Source organism: Melospiza georgiana, chromosome 22 (genome assembly GCF_028018845.1).
Source record: "Melospiza georgiana isolate bMelGeo1 chromosome 22, bMelGeo1.pri, whole genome shotgun sequence".
NCBI lineage: Eukaryota > Metazoa > Chordata > Aves > Passeriformes > Passerellidae > Melospiza > Melospiza georgiana.
Window position 1 is genome coordinate 2,300,825 of NC_080451.1, and position 26,164 is coordinate 2,326,988.

The 26,164-nt window shown below is 52.8% G+C and overlaps 1 protein-coding gene across 1 annotated transcript in view; it reads right to left on the reverse strand.

The window, feature by feature from the left end:
- The window catches only part of LOC131092453 (uncharacterized), a 45,239-nt gene that overhangs the window by 15,567 nt on the left and 3,508 nt on the right, over positions 1-26,164 (reverse strand). Inside the window, exons 3-13 of the mRNA XM_058039137.1 lie at positions 19,750-19,914; positions 19,481-19,593; positions 18,671-18,736; positions 17,941-18,082; positions 17,657-17,771; positions 16,279-16,358; positions 8,351-8,470; positions 6,420-6,554; positions 4,781-4,980; positions 2,681-2,748; positions 278-510 (exon numbers count right to left, since the gene is read on the reverse strand). Of these exons, the coding sequence (XP_057895120.1) occupies positions 278-510; positions 2,681-2,748; positions 4,781-4,980; positions 6,420-6,554; positions 8,351-8,470; positions 16,279-16,358; positions 17,657-17,771; positions 17,941-18,082; positions 18,671-18,736; positions 19,481-19,593; positions 19,750-19,914 (1,437 nt within the window). The remainder of the gene's footprint in view (positions 1-277; positions 511-2,680; positions 2,749-4,780; positions 4,981-6,419; positions 6,555-8,350; positions 8,471-16,278; positions 16,359-17,656; positions 17,772-17,940; positions 18,083-18,670; positions 18,737-19,480; positions 19,594-19,749; positions 19,915-26,164) is intronic.

Here is a 26,164-nt window from a genome sequence, read left to right on the forward strand (position 1 = left end):
TGCTCTGCCCCGTTGCAATCAAATCCATCGCTCTCAAAAACACAAGAATGGTTTCACGCCTTGACCATAAGGTCTGTGAGCTCAGCATATGATTTTGGAAAGCAAACAGTGCTCCTTGAGGAACATCCCGACTAAGCCAGCCAGCAGAGGCCTCCCAGCAGTGCAGATCTCTCCGTGCCAGGATGCTCCAAGCTGGCACCAGAGCTAAAGCCCTCCCACCCTGCAGTGCAGCTCCAGCCCTGGTGCTGCAGCGGCTGTGGCCGGGCTCTTGCCGTACCTCGATGTCCTGGTGTCCCTGGGGGAGGATGGTGCCTCTGCTGGGATTGATGGTGAACTCCCTGGGCTCCACATGGAAATGGATTCCCTTGCTCCAGGCCGGGTCGCTGTCCCTGCGGATCTGATCCACGCTGTCCACAGCCGGCTGCGTGCCATCGTCCGACATGCGGAGCTGGAACGTCAGGGGCACCGCGGAGCTGTTGGTGAGGCGGCAGCGCTGCGTGTAGGGAAAGCCTGGGCAAGGACACAAACAGCCATTCAGGCACCCAGCAGGGCATCATCCTGGGGGCAAGATCCTGGCAGGATCAAAGTGGGATTGGAGTTGAGCTCTTTATGATCTGAACTACAGCTCACCCAGAAGCTGCGTGAGGAATTAATCGTCACTTAGTTCCCTTTGACACAGATTCCAGACTGCAGCCTTGAAAATGCCCACTCCTAGCCCTGCTGAACACTGCAAGCTTCTCTCTTTGTGATGGGGACGAGCTCCCTCACCTGCCCCAAACCAGCACCAGTTCTCTCTCAGTGATGAGTGTGCACCCAGACCCAGCATTTACTCTGAGAATTCAACCTGTCCAATTCCCGGCTCAGCCTGCCAACACTCCCACCTTTTTCAAGACATATAAAGAGTGAGTTGTCAGTGAGAAGAAGCTACAGCAAAAGAAAGTGAGGATGGGATCAGGAACTAGAACGTGATGCAAAGCACCCTAATGCAGCTTCTCTCTGCAGGATCCTTAGGGCATCTCTTGCTTTGGGCCAAACAGACTGAGCACGTGACAGCTCAGAGCCCACTCAGCTGGGGGCACAGCCCAGCCTTGCTTTGAGATTAGCAATCAGGAACCAGGTCCCACCTCAGCCCACACACAGGGACATCACAGCCGTGCTGCGCACTGAGAGTGCTGCCTGCAAGGGTTTACCCCACTTTGGCTCTGAGATTTGCTTTCCATCCTGCAAAGCCAGAGATACAGCTACTCATGGAGGGGATGTCCTGCAGAGCGCGCAGAGCAGCCACAGCCTGCTCTGCACTGCACATCTGGCTGGGCTGGCCAGCTCTGCGGGGAGGAGACTTCTCCCCAGGCCTGCTCACCAAGAGTCACTGGGACACAGATGGGGAGGAAAAACAACTGCAGCTGCAGCCCAGAGCTTCTCTGTGCCCATCCAAGTGACCACTGCCAGCTCCAGCAGGGACTCCAGCAGGGAGGCAAGAGAGGCACAAAAAGGACAAACCCAGATGTCAAAACCTCCAACGAGACTGAGGCCAGCACAGGCAGACAACAGTCAACAGTTACAAAGAAGCAAAGATACAACAGCTGCCTTCAGCCGAAGAGCCCTAGGCATGAAATTGGATTCAGCAGGATCAGTCTCCTGCTTCAGACCCATACTTCCATCTGTTGCCTTTCTTGTTTCATTCCTTCCAAAGTCAACTTGACAAGCGCCTTTGTGGTGATGCAGGCTGAGGAAGAAGCAGCTCAAGAAAGGCAATGAGTTTCCTTCAGAAGTTCATGAACTTCATTGTTGTGGCTTTAGGCTTGGCCGTGAACGTTGCCCTGGCTCTGGGAAGGGGGACAGGGGTTCTGGGGGGTTTTGGGCGGTTTTGGCCCTGGGCCGGGCTTTTCCCTGGGGGGTTTTTGGGAGTTGTGGCGTGATGCCGTGGGCGGCTGTGCAGTGGGAGCTGAGGCTGGGCAGGGAGCGGAGCTTCCCTTCCTCCCGCTCGGGGCTCGCAGCTCGGCCGCTGCTGCTGCGGGAGGGTTTGTGCTTGGCCCGGGGCTGCCCTGGCTGCAGCTCAGCGCTGGCACCGACCCTGCCTGCCTGCCCCGCTGCTGCTGCTGCTGCTGGGCACTGCCTGCATTCCCCTGCCCTCTGGGGCTCTGCAAAAGGAGCATTTCCTCCTTCCCTTCCCTTCCCGCACCGGCTGGGGGGGATCCCTGCCCTGCCAGAGCCCACAGCTCCTCCTGCTGTCACCAGACCTCCACCAAAGGGGAAAAACAGGACTTGGCATCTGGGAAATGTCTGTTCTTGCCTTCTTGTCTGTGCTCTCCTGAGACAGTCTAGCAAAGAACTGGTATTCCATTTCCCACAGTTTTGCCTGGGAGCCCTGTCATTTCAAAGGGATAATCATTTGGAGGGAGGGGCTCATCTTTCCATTGCAGCAAGATTCCCACCTTCCTTGGCACACATCTGTCTTTTAAAGCAGCACAGAGACACCAGAAAATTCTGCCTTTCTATTCCTTGCTTCCATTGGATCTCACAATAGCAAGATGCCCCCTGAGGCGGCAGCAGCAGCAGCAGCAGCAGCCCTGCAGTTCACAGCCTGAAGAGGCTGCTGGGGCAGAGCAGGAGTGAGGGATGCTTTTCTGTTGGAAGGCACAGATCCCTGAGGCTGTATCCCAGCCCAGGGAACACTCACCAAAGGAGATGTCCCCGAAGTCGAGCTCAGCGAGGTCGAAGTGTAAACTCGGTGCAGTGACGCTGCCCCTGCAGGCCGAGGACAGAGCAGGCAATGGCTCGGTTAAAGGCATTGCACAGGTCCGGCTGTCGTGGCTCGGGGGCACAAAACCCGGGCTCAGGGCACCCTGGGTTTCCAACCAACACAGCCCCGTGTGCTCAGCACAGGGCCCTGGGCACAGGAGGCAGCTCCAGCCAAGGGGCAGCAGCCAACAGCCCCTGATGGGCTCTGGGCACAGGGCAGGCAGGAGAAGCCCCCGGGTTGCTGCGGGTCCCATGAAGGACCCTGAACACACACCCAGACATGGCTCCGTGCCTCAGTTTCCCCATCTGCAATGGCATGGACATCAAGGTGTCCCCACTAACTTCTGAAAGCAGCCCTTCCAGCCACAGCTTCCCTGCTTTGCTCCTTCTGAGCTGCAACTGCTGTTCCCATGGAGGAGCTTTCTCAAGAGAGTTTGACCCACACAATCATTACAGACACTGTTCTGAGACACCAATCCAGGGCATTCCCAAACATCCTCTGAAAAGAGCAGCAACAGTTCTACCCAGGGCACAGATGAATCCTAGAGGAAAGGACCAGCTTGTCAGCAGTGCACCAGCTGGCACAGCCAAGAGCAAGAGCTTCAACAACCAAACTTGGCTGTCCTGAATCTAGCACAGCACCTCACCTGCCCTTGAACTCAGCAGACACACTCCAAAAGCCACCAACATCCACTGAAATCAGCACTTGAAGCTGCACAACATTCACCAGTTGATTTCATGGTTGATGCCAATCAGTGCCCACTCTGCCTTTTGGTTCAAAATCAAGAACCAGTGAGCTGTGTCCTCTATTGTACTCACAGGACTGCCCCTGGCTCTGCTCTGCACATCTCAACAAGAGACACCTGCCCCTGCTCAAGGAGAAAGCTGCTTATGCAGAAACACCCCATGGCCATTTTGGGGGAGGGACAGAGGAGAATCAATTATTTGATGGTGAAAGGTTCCCTCTTGATTTCCAAATGAAAAAAGCAGCACTTTTCCTCCAAAAACAAAGGCAGCATCATTGTTTCTCCACTATGGGCGCACCTGCTCACCACTTTTCTCTTGCTAAGGAATAACTCCCTTGTTCTTCTTTACCCATCTCCCTTATCTCTTTGCTATCATCCAGTGCAGATTGCTTTCATTTCTTCACTGCCTTGAGCCAGTGCCGCCCAGGAGCAGCAGCCCAGCTCCAAAGCTGCAGAGCAGCCAGCATCAGCTCTCCTGCTTCCACTCCATTATCCTGCAGCACATGGCTCAGGCTGGCAGGGACAAGGCCTCACGCTGCTGTGGTGCTGAGCACTGAGCTCTGCCTCCCCTATGATCCGCCCTTTTCCCTGTGCCTGGGCCAGGATTGTCTCTTGCCATGGCACCAGCCCACGGGACGGTGCCCAAGTCCTTGGCACAGTTCCTGACTCCCACATCAGCGCTTTGCTGGCTGTGCAAAGGAGGCACCAGAGCCCTCTGTGCACAGGAGCTGGGGGCACAGCTTGTGCCCCACAGCATGGCCATGAGAGGTGAGCTGAGGCTGCTGCTGCCCATCTGGCATGGATTATTCACACAAGGTTTTACAAACACTGCTGCAGCTGCAGAATCATCCAGGCTGGCCCATCTGCAAAGCCCTGAGGGCCTTGCTGGGTGTTCAGGTGGGACATCCCAGAGCAGCTGCTGCCCAAAGCTGATCCATCCCACTGCCTGCCATGGCCCAAGGCACAGGGAGATCCCTGCAGGGAGGAGTCATTCCAGCTCCCACCTACCACACAGGGCAGCAGGCAGCCCTGACAGTGCTGAGGAAGCATTTCAGAAGCTGCTTGTGCTCAGCAGGGTGCAAGCCAGCTCCCAACATGTTCCAGCAGCCTCCAGGAAATCTGGGACACAGAAAGCTCCAAGGCCACTGAAAGCAAGAGCAGATGCCTTCCATCCTGCTCACTTCCAGCCAGGCTGCAGGGCAGCAGATCCGGTGCTTGGTTCCTTCTGTAGCTCTTTCCCAACTCCGCTCTCACCCAAAGGTGTTTGCACAGGGACAGATGAGCTGCCTCACCTCTGGGTGCCCAGCTGGTACCGAGCTGCCTGGGCACCGACATTGCGCACCAGCAGAGTCTGCTGAGTGCTGACCTTGACTGGACACTTGGAGAAGTCCAGCTGGGCAGGGAAGTCCAGCACAGCTCGGGCACCAATGGCCCGAATTGGCACAACGATCCTTTCCCTTCCAGTGAGGCACACCAGCTCGTGGCAATAATCCTGCAGGAAAAGAAACTGGCTCAGCACAGGATATTTAGTGCCATCCCCATGGCAGAAGAAAAACCATTTCCTATACCCCTCCAAGGGCATCAATTTACCTATTGCACCCTCAAATGAACACTAAGTTCTACTACTATGTCACATTTTAAAGGCACCAGCGCACTTTGCAAAATCTGTCTCAGTGGCATTCAGCTCTTGTGTCACTTGGCTCATACAGATAACAGCCCTAGGCCACCATCATTTTTACTCTAAACTTTATTGATGTTAAAGAATTCCTAAGCCCCTTCTAAGCAACATGGAGCTGGGGAACACAGGACATTGCTCTTTAGGCTTCTATATTCCCACTGTCTGAGAATAGGACAAAGTGTTCAACTGACTCTAAGCAGCAAAAGGAAGAGGAGAAAACAGCTGCACCCAAAGACATCCTGCACCTCCGGCCTGGTGCAGAAACATCAGTTGGCTCACAACTCCCCTCTAACTTTGCCTGTCCAACCAAGTCAGGAGAAGAACGGTTCTAAGAGGCAGCAGGATGCTGTTGGAAAGGGCTTCTCTTTGTTTCCCTGCAAGGCTTCCTCCCTTCCATGCCATGCCCTCAACCCTTCTTTATGAACAATCCTCCAGATCAGAACATGAACCCTCCAGATCCCAGCACTGAGATCAGACTTGCCAGGGCCTCAGCACTGCTGTTCAAACCTCCCTGCAAAAGCACCTTTGGCACGGAATGGGTGCCAGCTGACAGAGCAAGCACAGGGACAGGCATGAAGACAGAGCCCCAGCAGTGTCACTGCCACGGGCTCTGGGCTCACAGCTCTGCCTGCAGCTTGTACCTGCCCTACACCAGCTCCTTCAGGCAGGTGTCCAAGTGCCCTGCAGCTCAGCAACCTCCTGCTGATCAAGGGCACCCAGGGCCCAGCGTGCCTGTGCCAGGCCGGGCTCACGGGCACAGCACATCCTCTGCCCTGGCCCTGCAGCTGTGCCATGCTCACTTGTGCTCTGGGAGAGCACAGCTGCAAGGCTGCACAACAGAGGGGGTGAAAAAGCACCGGCTTTGCTCCAGCCCAGGGGCAGGCAGGGAAGCTGTTGGCAGTCCAGGAAGGAGGAAAGCTCTCTGACCTCTTTGTTCCTCTGGTGTTTTCCATCAGAATGAAACCCCTTCCACTGGACCTAGAGATGGCCCAACATCTATCAAGAGCCCTCTGTCATTTTCATCCTCTTTCCTGTGCATCTTCCCTTGGCAATGCTCAGCAATGTGCAGGGAGGGGAAGCAGAGCCTGTCAGGCCTGGCTGCAGTGCCTGCCAGCAGTGCCAAGGTGTGACTGGCTGCAGGCTGCCTGCCCACGCCTGGAGCCCAGCTCACAGCATGCAATGGGCTGCAGCCAGAGTGCAGGGAAAACAATGGCTGTGGAGATCATTGTGTGCTTTGGCTCCTCCAGCCTCACCTTGTTCTTGCTGGGGGTGAAGCGGATGCGCACAGGGACAGAGGCGCCCGGCGGCACGGCACGGTACGCATCGCTGGAGCTCACCAGCTGGAAGTAAGGTGAGCTCTCCATGGAGACCTTCACCACGTGAAGAAACTGCAGCAAAGACATGAAATTATGATTTTGCCACTTGTGGAAACAGGACGAGAGGAGACCTGTCCATGGCCTGCTAACATCCCTCCCCTGCCCCTTTTCCAAAGCACTTTCAGCTGAGCAGGCACAGGCACATCATTCACAAGGCTGAACTTGAATCCCTTCTCTCTGGCTCCAGCATTTTGGCCAGGGGCAGTAGGGCAGTGCCTGCTGGGAAGGAAGGGCCGAGCAGGTCAGCACCAGCAGCATGGAGACACAGCACCTGAACCAAGTCACCTGCATATTCAACAAGGCCAAAAAACCTGCTGGCTTCTGCCTGCACACAGCCACGAAGTGGTCATGTTCCAGAGGGGGAATGTGCTACCTAAAAGCAAACCAGCCCATTTCTGTGGGGGAAGGAAGAAATTCCCTTCTAGCAGATCAGCTTTGGGTAGGGACCTTCTGGGGATACAGTCAGGCAGGCAGGCAGAGCAGCAAGACAGGAGACCAAACACTGTGGTCTTACTGGGAATAAAAGCAAACCTGAAAAGCAAAAGAAGGAATGAACACAGCAAGACAATCCCGAAAACAAGGAGATGGCAAAGAGAATTTAAATGGGCAGTAAAGCAGCAAGCAAGAATCATAAAACCATGAGAGCAACCAGCTTGCCAAAAGTGACAGAAACACAGACAGGCGGTGTCTATTGACCATGGGGCTTCAGAGGCATTTTCTGCCTGGAGAAACAGGACCAGCACTGACTGACAGTGTGGTTCCAGTATGAAAAGCCAATCTTGGCTCTCCAGGGCTTCCTGCTGCCTGTGCAGGCAAGGTGGGCTGCTGGGCATTCCTGCCTGCAGCCAGCAGGCCAGGTTCGGCCCTCTGGGGTACTCCATGCACAGCACACATGCATTTTCTTGCACACTGATCTCATCAACCCCTGAGCACCAAAATGCTCTCCAAAAGTCTAAACCAGGTGATTTGGACTCCCTCCTGTCTCCTCCCACCAGCCCACTCTTGGCACAAGCCTCACTTGAGAAAATGTTTCCCGGACTGAAATTCAAATGGTCTCAAGTTTTCCTCTTTACAGTGGAACACAATTGACATTTTTCAACTTTTTCCCTCTCAGCTCTCTTGGGAAACTGCAAAACAATGCCAATTTCTTCAGGTGAAGGTGGAAACCTCCAGGAGCACATGCCTTTGGATGTGCTGTGCTTCTGCAAAGGGAAAGCAGAGCACCGTGTTGCTTTTGGAAAAGCTGAGCAGAGCTGGATGAAGCTGAGCAGGAGCCTCAAGTGGCACCTAAAGGCCTCTCACTGCTTCTGCTCCATCACTCTGATTGCAGGGCTCTTGCAGAACCCAGTTCCTGCAGGGCCAATACCATTAATGAGAAGTGATTCCAGCATAAAGTGCAGAAGGCTCAGCCCCTGAGCTTTGGCTGTGAGCTGCACAAAGGGAGCCAAACTGGCTGAGAGAGGCAGGGATTCCTACCAGGAGCCAAGATGAACCAAGGAGACACAGGGTGTGCTATAGAGCCAAGGCAAAGCATGAGAGCAGCTAAGAACTGTACAGCCCTCAACATTCCAGTCAATCCAGAGCTTTCAAGAGAAGGAAACTCCTTTGGGATAGACACCATCAACGCCTGGCCAAAATCTGGGGACAATTCCCAGCACAGGAAGATTTCCACCATCTTGCAGAAGAAGGTGCTGAGACATTTTCTTCTGCATGTGCTGCAGCAGATAACTTGCTTTGCTGTACACTGAGGGAATGAGAGCACTCTCCTCTTCCAGCACAGCGTTAAAGCTCTGGGTGCCAGCACTTACCTTGTCCTTATTCATGAGAGACAGCACCATTTCCGAGACCTCCCGAGCAACAAAGTTCCGAAATACCAGCTCTGGTGGGGAAACCCCAAACCAGCTCTGTTTCGGGGCAGCTGACGGCAGCTGGAGAGGAGAGAGAGCAGGGAGAGCTTCAGCTGCTGGGAGGAAGGTTCATGCAGGAGAATCTTCCACTGATCCCCAGTGAAGTACAGACTCTGAGGGAGCACGTCTGCCCAGCCCACACTGGGCAAACAGTGGCTCACCCACCTCTGCTCTGAGCTCATCCACAGCTGCTGGGCCACACAGAGCAGGCTCAAGCCAAGCTGCTCTTTCGGCACGGATTTTTCCAGGTTTCTTTCTCCAGAATGCCAGGCAGCACTTTCCTAAAACACAGCCCTGTGCCCATGCGGTCACAGAGCTCTGGGGCACTGACTGAGCACTCATGGAGTAAGTAAAACCCATGAATTTACAGGAGACTCCATGGGAAAGGATTTGGGATGTCTTTTACTCTGAGACAGGGAAACCGAGGCCCACACAACTGCAAATATCTTTTTTTGCTCTAGAACTTAGACATCAGTAAGAAGAGCACAGGACCAGAGCAGGTGTGAGAGATGAGGTGACATTTGGCTGAAGCCAAAAGGTTATTAAGCAAAAGAATGGAATTTGTTGGTTCTGTGTGTTTTTTGTGGTTTGGATTTGTTCAGGTTGGTTTGTTGAGTGTCACAGTGAGAGGGACAGGGTTGAAGACCTGACCAAAAGGAAGGAGGACAAGAAGGGAGCGGACAGAAAAGTTGGTGCTCAGGAGAGAATGGAAGCTCCTGAGTACCCATCCAATGGCAAAGGTCACAGGGACTAAGAAACACTTTCCTTTTGCTTTGATGATTTTGTTCCTTTTCATTGTATTTAAAAGTTAGTGTGTTCCAAAGAGAGGAAAAGGCAAAAATAAAAAGACAAATGAGATGAAAAGAAAAAGACAAGTGAGGTGAATGCTGAATGAGGATAAGTTTCGGTTATTTTCTCAGCAACTTGGGTAAAAGCAGAGTTGGTATCTCCTTTTTCAATGGCCTTTAAATGGGTGCTTTCTTGTCATTACTGACACCTTATTTCATGCCATTGTAGAGGCACGTCTGGAATGACACAACAACAGCAAATGCTTCTGGAGCAGAGACATTGCTTGGAGAAAACTCTGCCCTGCTTTGTCTGCCTTCTCCAGCCACACTGCTGTCACTGCAGAGACACAAGCAGGTCTCCTCTGTGACTTCACAGCAGACACATTCCGCTGAAGGGAGTGGCTGCAGCACACTGTCCCTTAGCTGTGCCCTTCCCTGAGGTGTTCCCAAGGCCCCACTCCAGGACAATCCTTAACCTGGATTGTGTTCCGTGTCTCTTGCTGCCAATTTCCTGCTCAACAGCCCACCTCAGTCACCTACCCGTTTGGACTGTGCTTTATACTGAGCTAGTCCTGCCAGAAAAGCAGCTTTAAACACACCTCTGAGTAGGCACTGATCCAGACAAAGCACATCCATTCCCCTCTGCCCAGGGCCAGTCCCCTGTACATCTGGCAGCCTGCAAAATCTAACACCCCGTCAGGGTCCAACACATTGTTCCAGCCCAAAGCAATAATGACATTTGTTTTGTTCAATCTGAAGTAATTCCTGCAGATCCTTGGCCTTCAAAGGCCAAGGCTGCCACTCTGCAGGGAATCCTGGGACCCCGAGCATTTGATGGTGACCACACCAAAGCAAGAGGTGGCTCCTTCAGCAGGAGAATGGCAAAGGGCAATTTTGGGCCTCTGTGTCCCCAGCCTTCCTCCCATTGTTTTAGCAATGGCAGCTGCACTCCAGCACACCCCAGCAGCTTCAGCAGAGGGTATTTGTGTTGGCTTAGTGCAGATCAGGACTCCCAGTCCACCACTCCCAGCACCTTGCAAAGACAGCAGGACCTGGACACTGAGGCATTTTGCTGGAGGCAAGCCTGTCACAAACACACACCCTCTTCAAACTTCATGTGAAACAGAAAGGAAAAGAGCAGGAAAAGGCTACCTTTGGGCGAGTCTCACTCCTGTCTAGAAATGGGCCAAGTCTGGGCAGAATACTCCCCCCAGTGCTGGCCTCCTTCTTCCTGCTGAGAAACTTCTCCCTCTGGAACTTACAGGGAAGCAGCTGAAAGGCAAAAGTAAACCAGCTAGAGCCTCAGAGTTGTGCTTGTTCAGAAAGGCTTTTCTTCAACAAGTGACACTGGTGAATAACTTGTGATCACAGCCACTAGGACATTCCTGGAAGCCCTGGGAGTTTCCTGCTGAAATACTTAGCATCAGGGAATTAATAATACACAGTGGAACACACATACTCCAGCCATATGGCTCGGTCCCATTGGCTTCTCCATGACTGGATGGGACATGGTTGGGCATTTCTGCTCTTTGGGCATTTGTTTCCTCTTACGTTTCATTGAATTGAGGCAGTGACCTTTCCAGAGAATGGGGAGGGGCTCTCAGAACTGCCTGAACTCCATCCCTGCACAACGCTCAGAACTCACAGCAAGGAGATATCGCTGCTGGATGAGTCCAAGAGATGCAAGAAAGGATCACTGTACCAAGAGTGAGGTGCACAGGAATGTCTCTAGGTTTTAGTTCTCCCTGTGAATTGTTTTCTCTGTCTGGGCTGACAGAGCCCTCCACAGAAGAAAACAGAGGCATCTCCTTGTCAGAGCCTCAGCAGTGGGGCATCTTCAGCCAAGTGAGCTGCAGACAGCAAGGGACCTTTGTGGCCCTGGCTCCAGCGCTGCCTGCAGGGCTGCATCTGTGCCCACACAGGAGCTGGGAGAGAACAGCTGCTTTGGAAGCTCTTCCAGCTGGGACCAGCCGTGGCTCTCAAGGCTTTGGGCAGAGTTTGAGCTCCCCCCCCCCCCCAACACGCCCAGGTGCCCAAGGGCAGCATGGTCAGAGCAGCACAGGTGAGTGGTGCCCAGCCTGACAGAAGGAATTCCTGTGGCACAGGGAAAGGGACAGAACACATGCTCAGGGCTTCAGCTGTACATTGGTTTCACTTGGCTCTGCTGGCACAGCCAGGCAAGACACAGCTGAAGCATCCCACAGTGTTCCCTATTGCACCAGGACAGCCCCAGCAACAGCAGCACAGCACAAAGGGCTGGGCACGGGCTCTGCAGCTTCACAGCACTGCTGGACAACGGGGGCAGGGAGAGCAGGCACACCAGGGCAGTGCCAGCCTGAACACAGCCCCAGTGGGTACTCACAGCATTAGGCTTCAGCCTTTCCCTGGACAAAAGACGAGGTGTCGGTGTCTTCTTTGGCAATCCAGACGCCATTTCCAAGGGACGGTGTCGCAGGTACTGGAAGGAGCAACAATGGAACTCTGAAAATCCACAACTCAATTCATGGCAGATTCAAGGCATATTCTGGTGCTAAAAATGTTACATTACTTGAAAGTAGCTAAGTGCTTGTTTGGTGTAAGCAGCTAGTATAGTTAGGCCTCTAGTTGGACTTTATTTGAACTCGATGGCTACCTTGTGCAATTCAAAGTTAGATCATACTGAAACCTGGAGCTAAAAATCTGAACATTAATAACAGTTCAAACAGACAGAGCTGTAGCTTGAATATTACTGAAAAATAGCTAGAGTGGGCCTCCTCTTCTTTAGGCTAAAGCACCCTTGCTCTCTCAGCTGCTCCTCACAGCTGGGAGACTAATGAGAGACTGGAATGTTATGGCTAATGGCTTAAATATCATTATAAAGGACTTTCTGCCCATTGTGACAAAACTCTATAAAGAAGCTGCGACCACCCAAGCCCACCCTTCCCTGAAAATGCCTCCTGACTGGAACTTGGCACTGTGAGTTAAGCTGCCTAAGGGTACTTGAGACAAGATCAAGGTGACACTATTGTCCCATTAGCTCAGGTCTGGGGAGAAGTAAACAAGGCTGAGGAGAAAAACCTATCCACAACAAAGCCAAACCCAGCAGCTGTCCTGAAAATCAGCTCTGTCTGCGTTCAGGCTGGGGAAGTCACAGCCACAGACTCTTCTGCTGAGGCCAGCTTTGCACACAAACCTCCCAGCAAAGACCTCCGCAGTGCCTCCAGACCCATTCCTGAGGCCTCGCACCAGACGACTGCAGGGCATGCAAGCTAACAGAACAAATCTGAAAATCCAGAACCCAACTCATGGCAGACTCAAAGGATATACGGGTGCTACAGATTTTATATGATTTGAAAGTAGCAAGAGACAGAGTCCAACTTGCCCCACTCCTGGGAGGTACCTGGGCAAGGTATCACCTTGCCCAAATCTGCATTAATCCATTGGAGTCTTACATTTTGCCAGACCTCACCACAGAGAAGACCAGAAGAGGATCTAATGGTAGGCCAATGGGATCCATGGAATGGTGATATTTTCTACTAAATCTCTCTCTGTCACTCTCTTTCTCCTCCCCCCCTTCCCAACCTCCATCCCCCTCCCACTTTTTCTTTTCATTCTCTCTCTTTCTCACTCACATTTACTGTTCCATAAAATCCAGACCATTGACTTTGGCATATGCTCTCCTTTGCACCTCAATACAGAGGCATCTCCCCCTAAAAGTTTTAAAACCCAGATGATAAAAACCCACTGAAACTTGAACAGAACTCATTCACCTTTAAGCAGTTTAAGCACTTACCATAGGAAAAAAATGTATAGACTACTATCTTTAGAAAATGTTGCATTTCTTCAGTAAAAAAAGCACAATCAGTAGTCCATTTATTGTTCATCCTCTCAGGCGTACATGTCAGTGAACTACTGCGCCTAAGACTGGCATGATCACATCCTCTATTTCCCTTTGGCATTCTCTTTCAGAGCACAGATGAAACAAAACCAAAAAGTTCAACATTAGTTGCTCTTTACCTTCAAATGAAATTCAGGACTCCCTAGCAGACACCAGTGTTCTGCATGCTGCGGAGCTTTTCGCAGAGGCCAATGCTCTGCACCTTTAGCAATTCTCTACGCCGACAATTCACCTGGCGAAGGGCCCGGTGCAGCCGCCTGCAGGAGCCCGGGCTGCGCACACCCAGCCAGGGCCGCGCTCTCAGGCAGCTGAGGCCGCGCCGCTGTCACAGGCGCTGAGGGCCCGGCCGCGGTTACCGGGCAACCGCGGCGCCGAGTGCGGGGCCGGGCGGGGCCGGGCCGGGCCGGGCCGGGCCGCAGGGCTTTGCAAAGGACATTGGCACTGCAGCGACTGACTGCAGTTTGGGGCTTCCCAAGAGTCTTTCTGTAACTAATGAAAGGTTAAAATGTGGTGACAAAGGCACCTATGCCAGGGCTGTACATTGCTCTTTGCAGCACTAGTATCCGACCCTGGCTGGAACAGCAGGAGGGGCTGAGGCAGCAGGGAAGGGGGCTCAGCCTGGAGAAAAGGAGGCTCAGGGGGGACCTTCTGGCTCTGCACAACTCCCTGACAGGAGGGGACAAGAGGCTGCTGCAAGTTCAGGCAGCGCCGGAGCCGCCTGGCTCTCCCTCTCCTCCCCCGCTCCGCCTCTTCCTCCCTCCCTCCTCCTTCTCCTCCTCCGCTCCTGCAGCCCTCGCTGTCCCCGGCAGGGGCGGGGATGGAGCGGGGACAGGCCGGAACGCAGAGAGGCCTGGGGGGATGCCAGGACTGGGAGTGACTGGGCTGTACTGGGATCATCCTGGGAGCAGCTCCTGGTTGACTCAGTTCTACTGGGATCATCCTGGGATCACACTGGCAGTGAGGAGGAGCAGCGCGATGGCTCCAGCGCTGGGGCTGAGGGCGCTCCTGGGCGGCCAGGGGCGAGTGGGACCCCCGGCACCGGGACCCTGAACCGCCCCTGCCAGCACCGGAACCCCCCTGCTCCCCTTAGCCTGCACAGGGACCCCCTGAATCGCCCTGTTCTGGACATCAGGTCCCGCTGCTCCCCTTTTCCCGGCCATCCCATGGCTCCCAGCCTCCAGACTTGGCGTAGGCCTGACTCTGGGACAACCTGGAATGCCTTGGTCTCCCATTCCTGCCTTTCCCAGGCACACCTTTCTGCAAAACCAGAGACAGCCTGAACTCCCCCTTTCCGAACATCCCGGGTGTCCCCACTCTGGTCCCCCCTTTCTGGGAAACCCTGGACTCCCCTTTCCTGGGCTCAAGGACCCCCTGGAACTCCCTTCTACCTCTCCACGTCCCTGCCAACCCCCCCCATTCCCATGACCTTGAGACCCCCCTGGCACCCCCATTCCTGAGAACCCAGACCCCCCGGCATCTCTTCATCCAGCACCAACGCAACCTTTTCCCAGCCCCCGCCTCTCCCAGCCCCCAGCCCCACCCTTTTCTCTGGCCTGGGACCAGAAGTGCAACTGACTGAAAACAAATGTGACAGAAAGAAATAATTTTGCGCCTTTTATTTACTATTGAAATACAATTTCCTCCCTTTCTCACAAATCTCCTCCCAGTGTCATTCAGCAGGGCTGTCAGAAAGTCCTTAATTCTGAGTGGGTGTTCCAAGCTGCAGCCACAAGGAAACAGGGAATGGGGATTTTCCTGCTCCTGGGAAATTTGACATCCTCAGCTGAGGAGAGGAGGAAGCACCAGAAGGAAAGGGCAGCTGGGCTTCATCTTTCCACAGGGAAGAGGGGGGGAAATCTCTCATCCTGTCTGCAGCTGCTCCCACAGGGATGTGAGGGCTGATCCCAGAGCCCTAAGGGTCACAGTCAGGGCTGCCCTCAGGGAATGCTCGCCTGGTATTGAGGGGCAGCGTGAGAGCACCTGGATCTTGGGGCACCCAGCTGCCCCTCATGTTTGGAGGTGCCTGAGGAGGGCTGGGATGATGCCAAGGACATCCTGCAGTGACATCCCCTCTGTCCCGCTCTGGGTGAGCTCAGTCCCAAACCTGACCTTGATCCTGGTCTCAATCTCACTCCACGTTTAGACACACTCACAGTTCTGTATTTAATCACATCCCAGTTCCAAACTTGTCTAGCCCCAGACCACAACCCAACCCCAGCCCAAAGCCAATCCCATGTCTAGCCTTAACCCCAATCCCAGCTCTAATCCAAATCTCAGCCCCAACTGCAAGCCAGCCCCAATTCCAGCCCCTTCCTAAATCCTCAGCCCCAAACCAAATCCCAGGTTCTGCCGTTCTGGGGGTTTGCGGGTGTCTCTGTCCCTCTGACCCCGATGATGGTGGGGTCACACCAGGGCTGAGAGGGACAGAGACTGCCCCGACCTGCGCAGGTGTGAGAAGGTCGGAGAGCCCCTCCAGCCCCAAGCACCCTCATCCGTGAGCAGCACCCCTGCCGTGTCCTTTCTCCGGTGAAAGCACAGACATTGCTTTGTGCCCGGGTCTGTGCCAGCCCCGCACATAGCATTGTTCTGCGGCAACGGGGACACGGGAAACGGCGCCCGTCGTGGGTCCCCTTTGTGTTGCTGTGTGTTCTCCCATGTCCGGCTGTGTTCCCCCGGCCAGGGAGCTGCTCTGGCCCGGGATGGCCGGGCCCAGCCGCTGGGCCTCGCTGGCAGCGGGCAAGAGCCGGCCCGGGCTGCGGGACACGGCGGGGCTGCCCGGCTGGAAAGCAGCTCTGGCTCCCGCCAGGGAGCTGTGGGCCGGGGGCTGCCGGCTGTGTGGGAGGAAAGCCGCTGGGCCGGCCCCTAACGCTGCCCCGCAGAAAGGAAGGGGAGGAGGGAGCTGACAAATGAGCTCAGAATGTGGCAGTGCAGAGATGATGGGACAAGTGCCCTTGGGGGCCGCGGGTCGGTGCCAGCCCTCGGGGACGGCTCCGAGCGGCTCCTGAGCCGGCATGAAGGCTGCCTGTAAGGATTGCAGGCGGCAGCCGAGAGCAGCAGCGCCGGCATTGCCAGCCAGGCCCCATGGCCATCTGCCCGTGCCTTCGCAGCCCGTGAGGGCCGCGGGCTCTGCAGCATCGCTCCTGCTCCCACAGCTGGCCCCGAACCTCAGGGCTGCCCCGCAAGTGCCGCGGGAGCAGCAGCGGCCTCAGGGCCTGGCCCGGGGCTCGATCTGTCAGCCCGGGGGCTGAGACACAGCAGGGGGGAAGGAGCTGAAAGTGCACCAGGTGAAATAAACAGGGCCAGGAGCCTTCTTCTCCTTTTTAAATGCCTTTATTAAAAGTATCAGCTCACGATTGGACGGCTCGACGGGCGGGTCTGCAGCGTCCCGTCGTCTGCCAGGGCGACCCAGAGGAGGAGGATATGCACAGCTCTGTCCACTAGGAGCAGAGCTGGGGGAATCCGGTCCTCGTGGGAGCCTTTAGGGCGTGGTATCTCTGTCAGATGTTAGTTCGGTCCGAGTCTCCCTCCCCTCCCAGACCTGGCCTGGGGGATCTCGAAGACAGGGTGAGGAACGATGAAGGTTTCCAGCATCTCTTGCAGGCCCAGCACTCTGCTCCTCACATCCAGACATCACTCTAGTCTCTCAACTCTTAGGTGGCTCGTTGTTTTTGGGGTTTCTCCGTGAGTTTGGAGTCGGGGGTCCCACAAAGCATTCTGGTCTTGGGAGTCACTTTGCATAAGCCCCCCCACCTTCTCAGGTGTCTTCCCTATTCTGAGAAAGGTAAAACTTAGCCTCGGGCAAGGCTCTGCTAATACAAAAGGAGCAATTAGCCACAACGACCCGTGATTACAATACCAAAAACACACAGAACTTGGGCAGGGCCAGTGATCTGGCTGCCTCTTTGTAACTTTTTCTCACAAAAAAATATTAACCGAATTTTTGTTCATAACACCAGGGAGCCCGGGGAGAGACAGGCTGTGAGACAAGGCTCTGCCCGTAATTTTAACAGTTTTTATTAACCTAATAACTATATACAACTAACTTAGTTCTTATATACAAGTAAAAAGTCAAGTTCCTTATGACAGTTGTCACAGGTGTTTCTTGCTTCGAACAAGATGTCCCAGGCCGAGCATTGGGCGCTGAGTCCTTTCCAGCTGGCCGGGGGCTGTTGATGTCTGGCGGGGCTGGAGAGGCTGCTCGAGCCCTGGGGCCCATGAGACCTGTCAAGGAGCTGTGCCTGGCCGGTGCTCTCCTGAGGCGGCAGGGCCTGGGCAGTGAAGGACAAGGGTGAGCTGCCACAGGTGCTGGCCCCAGCGCACCAGGACTCAAGGTCTTGTCCCACACTGGGCATGGCCATTCTCCCACGTAACTCCGGCTCCAAGCTCAGTTGCCCCATGTGCCAGTCCTCCTGCTCCATTCTGCCCCTTCCTTCTTACCCCAGACGCAAAATACCCATGCCACATTACCCAGCTCACTACACAGAGCCCCACTCATCCCCCAGCTAGCACCCTGCAGATAATCAGCCCCCTGTCGTCACTGACCCCCTTGCCCCGACAGGGCCGTGTCTGACGCATCCTGTGTCCTGATCGCCGTGCGATGCTGGTCATTACGGCCCCTCGAGATGTGTCCATCACCGTGCAGCAGGGTCACACGAGGCTGAGGAGGAGAGGCCAGCTGGCTGCAATGCAGGGCCCAATCCAGCACCCGCCAATAATCCTCCTAACCCAGGTCTCCCTGGGGACTGAAGGCACAGATTCCTCCTGGATAGTCAGCAATGCTTAAAGCCTCAGTCACCATTCTGTGTCTCTACCTTCATCACACCTACCTTGTTGTGGTGTACCAGGAGACGCTGCAGCTGTGCACTTGTATGTGGGGAAGCCTTGATGTTCTGCATCGTGAAACTGCTGCTTTGATGGTCCCCAGAGATCTGAGGCATACGGGGGACACTGGCACAGACCAGCGGCCTCCTGTGGGATGGGACACAGGAGGCTCAGTGCCCAGCCCTGTGGCATGCAGGGCATCACCCTGCTGTGCCAGGGAGGGCACTAGCAGTGCTGCTTGCAGGGGCATGTCCCTGCCAGCTCCTGTCCACCTGCTGCAGGAGCCCCAAGCCCATCCCACCAGGCTTGATCTGCTGGCTCTGTCCCCACAGCAAGGTGTGCTGGCCATGGCCATGGCAGGTCCCTGTGCATAGGACACCAGCTGGCAGGAGCTGCGCTGTCCCAGCTGCAGGGATTGGTTTTGGGAACTCCTTTCACAGGAGGCACACAACTCCCCACCAAGCCTGAGCTCAGACTGAAAACAGACACAGCTCATCAGATGTGCTTTCAGCAGCCTTGGGACAGAGAGGTGGGCCAGACAGGGCAGTGCAAGGCAAGGAATGCAAAAGCCCCCAGCCCTGGGGCAAGCACTGGCCCTCCACAGCTGCCTTCTGCTCCCCTACCCTGCCCCGTCCCCCCAGGCTCCTCTGCCCCAGCCCAGGTGCAGAGCCCTCCTTGCTGTGTCAGGGCTACCCTGCACCCCAGGCGCGGGGAATGTGTCCTCAGAGCCCTTACCTTTGGCTGGGCGGTGGCTCCTTGCTAGGGGACATCGGCTGCAAATACGGGAGTTTTTTGGGGTACCTGGGGAGGGCAGGAGTCACAGGTGTGTGGCAGGGGACAACGAACCTGTTCCTGTTGGAGGCAGCCCCCCCAAAGCCATGGGATTGTAGCCCATGGCATCTCGCTGCCTGTAGCTCTTGGGATGAGCCCCCACAGGCCCTGCTGATGGGCAGGGCCGCAGAGGGGGCTCCCCACATCAGCCCCTCCCAAGCCGACACTGTCACCCCTGTGCCCAGCACAGCGGGTCACCGCTGGCACCCATCTCCCCCCATGCCAGCCCCGCTGCCCCCCATGCACGGGAGCTACTCACTGGCCAGGAACCTGCACGCTGAGCATGCGGTCACAGGACAGGCATGTGAAAGGGACTGGCAGCTGCCTAAGGAGGGTGAGGGAAGAGGGCCGGCTGAGCTCCTGGGGCCACAGGCCTGCAGCACACAGGCAGCAGCTCCCTGCAGCAGCCAGCTGCTGGGCAGGTCACTGCACAGGGTCACGGCCATTGCAGGGTGAACCGTGGGCTGTTGAGCCTGTTTCTCCCCATCCCCAAGGTGCTGGCTGATGCCAGGTGAAGGGCACAGGCACCCATGCCACCATCTCAAGCAGCCCCTGCAGCGCTTTCAGCCCCTCTCTGGCACCAAAGTCCCCCCGTGTGCACGGCCAGAAGGCAGGGCACGGCCCAGCTCAGGGACATAGTGTGTGACAGCCCTGCCTGGGAGGAGCAGTTGCCGTCTCTGTTCCCAAAGCCATCAGAATCTCCATCGCACTCACTTCTTAATCCCAGCGGCGTTTTCATGCAACAGCCTATCCTCGACTTCCTCCATGTTCCTGTTCCAGGAATCCTCCAGGTGTTTACAGAAAGTCTTCAGCTCCAGGCGATCCAGCTGTGAACAGGTGCACAGCCTCAGCCAGCTGCTCCAGGATGTGACATGGAGCTCTCCAGGGAAAAGCCTGGAGGGGGATCCTCAGAGGGATGCTGCCGCAGGCTGTCAAGTCCCAAAGGTGCCAGTTCCTCATGGTGGGGTCGAAATACCCCTCACCTTGTCTTCAATTGCATTGCTGAACTGCTGCTGCATATTGTTCCAGTGCTGCTCCTGGCCTGAAATCTGGCTCTGCAACTCCTGCATTCTCTCATCCAGCTCCTCCATGTTCTCTTCAAACTGGCTGCAATTGACTTTGCTGTCCAAGGCAGCTTTGTCCGCCTTCTAGCAGAGGGGAACGGCAGGAGAGTGGCGGGGAAAGGGATGAGGAATGCCAGTGTCCTGGTTTAGGACAAATTAGGGAAAATATCCAAAAGGGAGCCTATTGGAAAAAAAAAGGCTCCCAATATTACCAGTTAGATTGTGCCTGGGCCAGTCTGACCCTCGCTGCTGGGCCAAAGGCAGCAACTGCGGTGTATCACCCCAGTGATGCCTCGGCTTGCTCGTGGTTGCAGCTGGGCACTGAACAAGTCCAGGCTTGTAAGGGACCCCGTTACCTCAGGAGGGATAGCTTCAGGCGATGGTGAAGAGAAAAAGGAGATGGATTCTGCTGGAGGGTTTAATGTCCAGAGGTTTATTCCATGGTTACAGAGGTCTGAACGTGAGGACCTGCTCCAACAGAACCCAGACCGCATGCTCTGATCACCTTTTAAGCTCAGGGACAGGGGGAGGGGAGGTGCAGGTGAGCCACCAACCAGGTGAGAGGGGCAGGGTCTCAGGGGAAGATGACACCCAGACAGGCCAATGACCTCTGGGCATAGGGGCATTCTTTAAACTTGACCAACCACACGACGCCTTGCTGGAACTTTTAGCCTGATTGACAGGACTCACTCAGCATGGGGGCAAGGGGGAAGGGATAGACGTATAGGCACACCTGGGAAAGTGACCTGGAAGGCCAAAATGGGACATCACAGCACACCACAACATCTCCCCCTAGTTTTGTTTAAAAAGAAGAGGGCTGTGTTTGTGGTGCAGAATGATTGCCAAACCATGGTTGGTAAATCAGTTCTTCCTCTACAGGAGGGTCAGTGTTTTCCACTGAGGCTTCTAGGTCATCCATTGGAGCACTGAGGGCTTCCAAATGGTAGACCTCAGGAGGGGGAGATGAGCTTGAAACTAACTTGAGAACCATGCGTTTGATTAGTCCAAAAACAATGCTAAAAACTACAATAACTATAACTAAAATAAACAGCACTAAAAACACAGTTTTCAGAATAGATCCCAACCAGCCCGAGAGTCCCCAGCCTTTGAACAGTCCATTCAGCCAGTTGTCAGTTTCTCTGTTGATGTCCGAGAGCCTTTGTCAAGGTAGTCCATATGTGGTTTGGGCTGCGGCACTATGAAGGAGATCGCAGGTGGGATGATCACGAGTAGGACGAGAAGCAGGCTCGGTCTCATGGCGTCTCAAGGCTACGCATGAACAGCGGGATCTAAACTGGCACAAAAACTTGAAACAAGCATATATTATAAACTATTCCAGATAGGAGGCTTAAATGGAATTTCCTCCAGAGAACGCGTGCGGCGTTTTCTTCTCCAGGCAGCATGAGCAACCTGGGGTGCTTCTGTAGATTTCTCTGAGACCTTGGGAACATAGGGCTTTACCCATTTGGAAGGAACCCACCTTAAACCAGAGGGGGTGGACACACAGGCATATCCACATCCCCAAGTAACCAATTTGTAGGGTCCCACCATTTTCCAAGTCTCAGGGTCCTTTACTAAAACTGGAGGTTTTTCCTTAATTAACCTATGATTGCTCCCCCCAAAGTGGCGTAGGATGGGTGGGTTCAGGCTGTCAAAAGAACAATTCAGAAAATTTATTGTGAATAGTGCCCTGGATAACCGGATGTGGGGAAGTTCTACCTTCAGAACCTGTTATGCTGGTCCAGGACCCTTTTAATATCACGGTGAGTTCTTTCTACAATGGCTTGACCTGTAGGGGAGTAGGGGATGCCAGTTTTGTGCTCTACTCCCCATTGCTGCAGGAAGCTCCCGAATTCCTTGGATTTGTAAGCAGGCCCATTATCAGTTTTCAGCTCCTTGGGGATGCCCATGAAAGAAAAAGCCTGTAAGAGGTGCTTAATAGCATCAATAGATGATTCTCCTGTGTGGGCAGAAGCATAGACCGCTCCAGAAAAGGTATCTACACTAACATGAACATATTTCTGCCGTCCAAAAGACTGTATGTGTGTTACATCTGTTTGCCACAGTTCACAACTGTTCAGTGATGCCAAATTTTGCCCCAAACAGGCAGAGTGACTGCCTAATCAAACTCAGCTTAAGTCAATTAAGCAGGAGGTATTTTTATTAGCGACGCGTCGGAGAAATCACAAAATGGATTTCTGAGTTCACATAGCAAAAGCAAGCCTTATATACAATTTTGGGTATAGGATTACATCAGATCAGATACATAATCATGCATATTCATATGGGGCGTGATGTAGGCGGGGCGTGGGCGGAGCGTAGGTGGAGACATCTCTTTTGGGGAATCTTCAGGTGGTCATTCCTGTTGCCTTCATCCTAGACGGGGTCTTTCCGATGAGTCTTCCTCTTTAAACTTTTGAACTCCTTTCCTAATTTGGTCAATTCCCGGTGTATTTGGCTTAGATCCCGTGGCTTGGCAAAACCCTTAGGGTCGTTTCAACATTGCTGGCTCTAAACCTGCTTAGCCCATTAGTTTCTCCTATACCTATCTCTTCCCCTGTCATGATGCTCTACCTCTTATCTAATTTGTTGCTCTGTTTTCCTAGTGCTGTGCTTTCTCCGTGTGTTCTAGTGCTAGGCCCTTCTTTACATGCCTCTCATTCCATGTTTTAACCCATTATTTCTGGAAGGCTATCTGCTTTAGGGCTTCATTTCCCCCCTTTTCTTGTAACTTACGAATTCTTTCGTCAAGTTCTGGTCCCACAGGACGCTGATAGGCTCGTACCATTGCCCAAATCATTTGGGTCCTTTTCATTATGCTCCTTAGTCTCCACCACAAACAAATGTTTGTAAGGGTTAGTAATAACAAAGCTACAATTACTATTAGCATTGGGTGCACTAGGTAATGGAAGACCTGTGTAGCTGTTGGGGAATATCCTGTAAAGATGTCCCACCAGTGATGCTGGCCTACTTGTTCTACTTCAGTCAGGACATTCTTTATTCTTTCGGAATTGTGTTCTATCTGCCATACCATTCGTTTAGTTGTTTGATTCACCTTTTGCACCAATTTCTTTACTTCAGGGTGTGCAAGCATTGCTTTGAGAATCTTGACGTCCATCCCTATTTGTAATTTCGGTATTTCTTGATATAGGTTGAAATTTGCGTTAATTAGCTGTTGGGTAGGTTTTGGGACAGTGTAATGAAAATCACAACCTACGATCTTGGTAAAGTTACATACACAAAAGTTAGTATTGTTAGTCTCTTCTTGGCAATTATCTATAGTGACGTTGTCACAAGCTGTCCTTACGCAAGCACACCCATTTCCTATATAGTAAGCTTGTGATTGTGTTCTATCCTGCGGAAGCATTTCTAAGGTACATACACTATTTTCAGCATCTAAGCATAAATCTTCGGCTTCTACCACAGCATTTTCGCAAACATAGCCTAATTGTCCTCTAGGGATACATGCTTCTGTGCTAACCGATTGCCACCTATTTTTGGTGTAATCATAACTGGCCCAGACGTTATGGTTTATCGGCCTGACAATGACATCTTGGTGCATTGTCCCTAGAGTGAGGATGGGAAAGATAGCTCTTTCTTCAGCCGCACTAATGGTGAGGACATAAGCTTCAATGTGTTTTTGTTGAGGCTCATAAGTGAAGTTCACTAACTGCCACCAAGCCTGATGGTCCCTCTCAAATTGTGTAGTATGATTGTCCTTTAATATCGTTTCCCTTATTTCTTGAGGTAATATACCTGACGTTCCTTCTCTCATTATTCCTGCCGCTACTGATTGCACCCATTGTTGCGTCTGAGAGCATTGGATAGCGAGTGCAATGTCTCTGCTAAGTTCCCCTGTGTAGTTAGTGAGTTTTACAAAATCCTCTGCAGTATGGTTTGCTACCATGGTTAGTAATTTCACCACTAGCGATTGTGTTTCAGCTAATGTAAGCATGGATGAACTGAGGGGCATCTTAAGCTTTCCTAAATTCGATGTGACGGTACTTAATTTGTTTACTAATACCTCTTGATCTATTGTGTTTACTATGCCAAATCCGGTGCCAATCCACCCACTTAGATCTCTTTTTGTTCTTCTGTGATGAGACCTTGTCGCTAGCCATGCATTCCATCCCTTAAGGCTTTGCTGTATAAATGGTCGGCAATCCTTTTGCAAATAAGTAATATCGGTGTGAATGTTCATTTGCACCTTTTTCAGGGAATAAGTGGGGTCTAACAATAATTTTAGTTCGTTAGATTTTCTTATCACCTGAGGCCCTATAAAGGTTAGGTTATGTACTGCTTTACATTCCACTGGTAGGGTGGTTTCTTGGGGCAAGTCTAGATCTGGATACAATGGGATCACGTCTCCTGGTAATTCTATCCTATATTCGACAGCACGCCCGGGGAAGCTAAAACCCTGTCCCAGTGTTTTCAACTCCCTTTCACATGTGAACGTCATTGACTGATCCAATCTAAATGCCATCTCACACTGTGCTTTTCCTTCCTCAGGACCACTAGATGCTACAATTTCTCCCGGAGAATGGAGAAGGGGGTGAGGGTTATAGGTTATGTTTTGAGGGTGTAGCTCCCCAAGTGAATCTTCTCTATAAATCACCGAGTTTCGCGGTTGTGATCCAGGTGGATCTTCCCTGAAATCGCTCCACTGACATGAAATTGGGCCCTTTTGCTGAGTCCAGGCAATAGGCTTGCCCATTTTCACTAGACTAAAGGTAATTAGGTTATGTTCAGAGGCTGGCATCGAGGGTTGAATTGTTAATACCAGCCGCCTTGTTTTTCCTTCTCTTCCTTCTGCTGGGTCAAGTTCTCGGCACCCAATTTGGATTTGGTCTCCCTTGTATGCTATCATGGAGGGCTGATCCCATACTTCACTTGCATATGGCTGATTATTACGTAAGGCATAAACCTCGAAATAGGGTCCGCTCATTCCCAATTCTGGGTGGATACACTGATGTGCATGAGACCATGGGTCTATTGGGGAAGAGTCTTGGGGAAGAGCTATACTTATCGAGAGTCCAATGATCAGAGTTGTAAAGGTTTGAGGTGGAGTCGGGGTCATGATGTCTGGCTGTCAATTTTGTTTCTTTTGGCGCTCTCGTTGCTTGATGTGAATTTGTTCTACCCGCAAAATAACCTTTTCTAGTTCAGTGTCTAAATCTCTTTGTTTTTTAAAGGGTCCAATTTGGTCACTTGTTAGTGGATGTCGTGGGACAGAAGAATAGCAACGGGTCGATAAAACCTTAGAATGACTAAGTTTCAAACAATATTGTAACCAGCGGTGTACTTTCCAATGGCACCACCCTAATACAATTTGTTCGGGAGCTTCAAACAATTCCCTAGCCTCTAAAATGGGTCTGTTGGCGAATTTCTCTAAGGCCAAATAGTCGTCATTTTCCCTTGCTTCTTTGCAGCTACACTCATAACATTGGAGGTCCAGTAAACAACTTTGTACGTTCCAAAATTTTCTATCACAACCTCCACAAAGAAATCCAATTAGTCCCACACAATTTCTTTCCCCACACCCAAAACACGGCTGATCGTGAATAGGGTCCTGTGGATCAGGTCCTTGTTGACTGTATGTTTCAACCCACCCTATCCACTGTATTGGCGTGCTACGCAATGCAGCTCTAGCTTCGGCATTAAATTCAGCTATGAGAGATAAAGGTTTTGGCAAAGTCAATGTTAGTTTATGTTGGATTCTCACGTGATCCTGCGGAGACAGCTGACTCAGAAGTCTGTACATCTAGGGCAGGTTTAAGCTCCTCTTGTTTGTTTTCCGGAGCTCTCTTGACCCGTGAATAGTGGATCCATGTAGGTCGCTCCTTGATCCGAACCGCGGTGAAGGTAGTCAGCAGCACTTGGAAAGGTCCCTCCCACTTTTCTTGTAGGGGTTTTCCTAAAAGATTCTTAACATACACCCAATCACCGGGGTTAAACGGATGCAATTTACAATCAGGTTGTTTAGGTTGGTGCTCGATCATCACAGTAGCATTCTTATCAAACTGTTTCCCCACCGCAATTACATAATCGTAAATGTATTGATTACCGATCTGGTCTATGACATCCCCATTTACAACTTGCATAGCATAAGGTCTTCCATACAAAATTTCAAAAGGACTTAACTTTTCCTTCGATCTTGGCTTGACTCTCAGTCTCAGCAGAGCAATAGGCAAAGCTTGATACCACTGCAAATTAGTCTCTTGGCATATTTTAGCAATTTGCTGTTTGATAAGATGATTCATCTTTTCCACTTGCCCACTGGCCTGTGGACGGTAGGGTGTGTGCAATTGCCATTTGATTTGTAATGCTTTGCTTA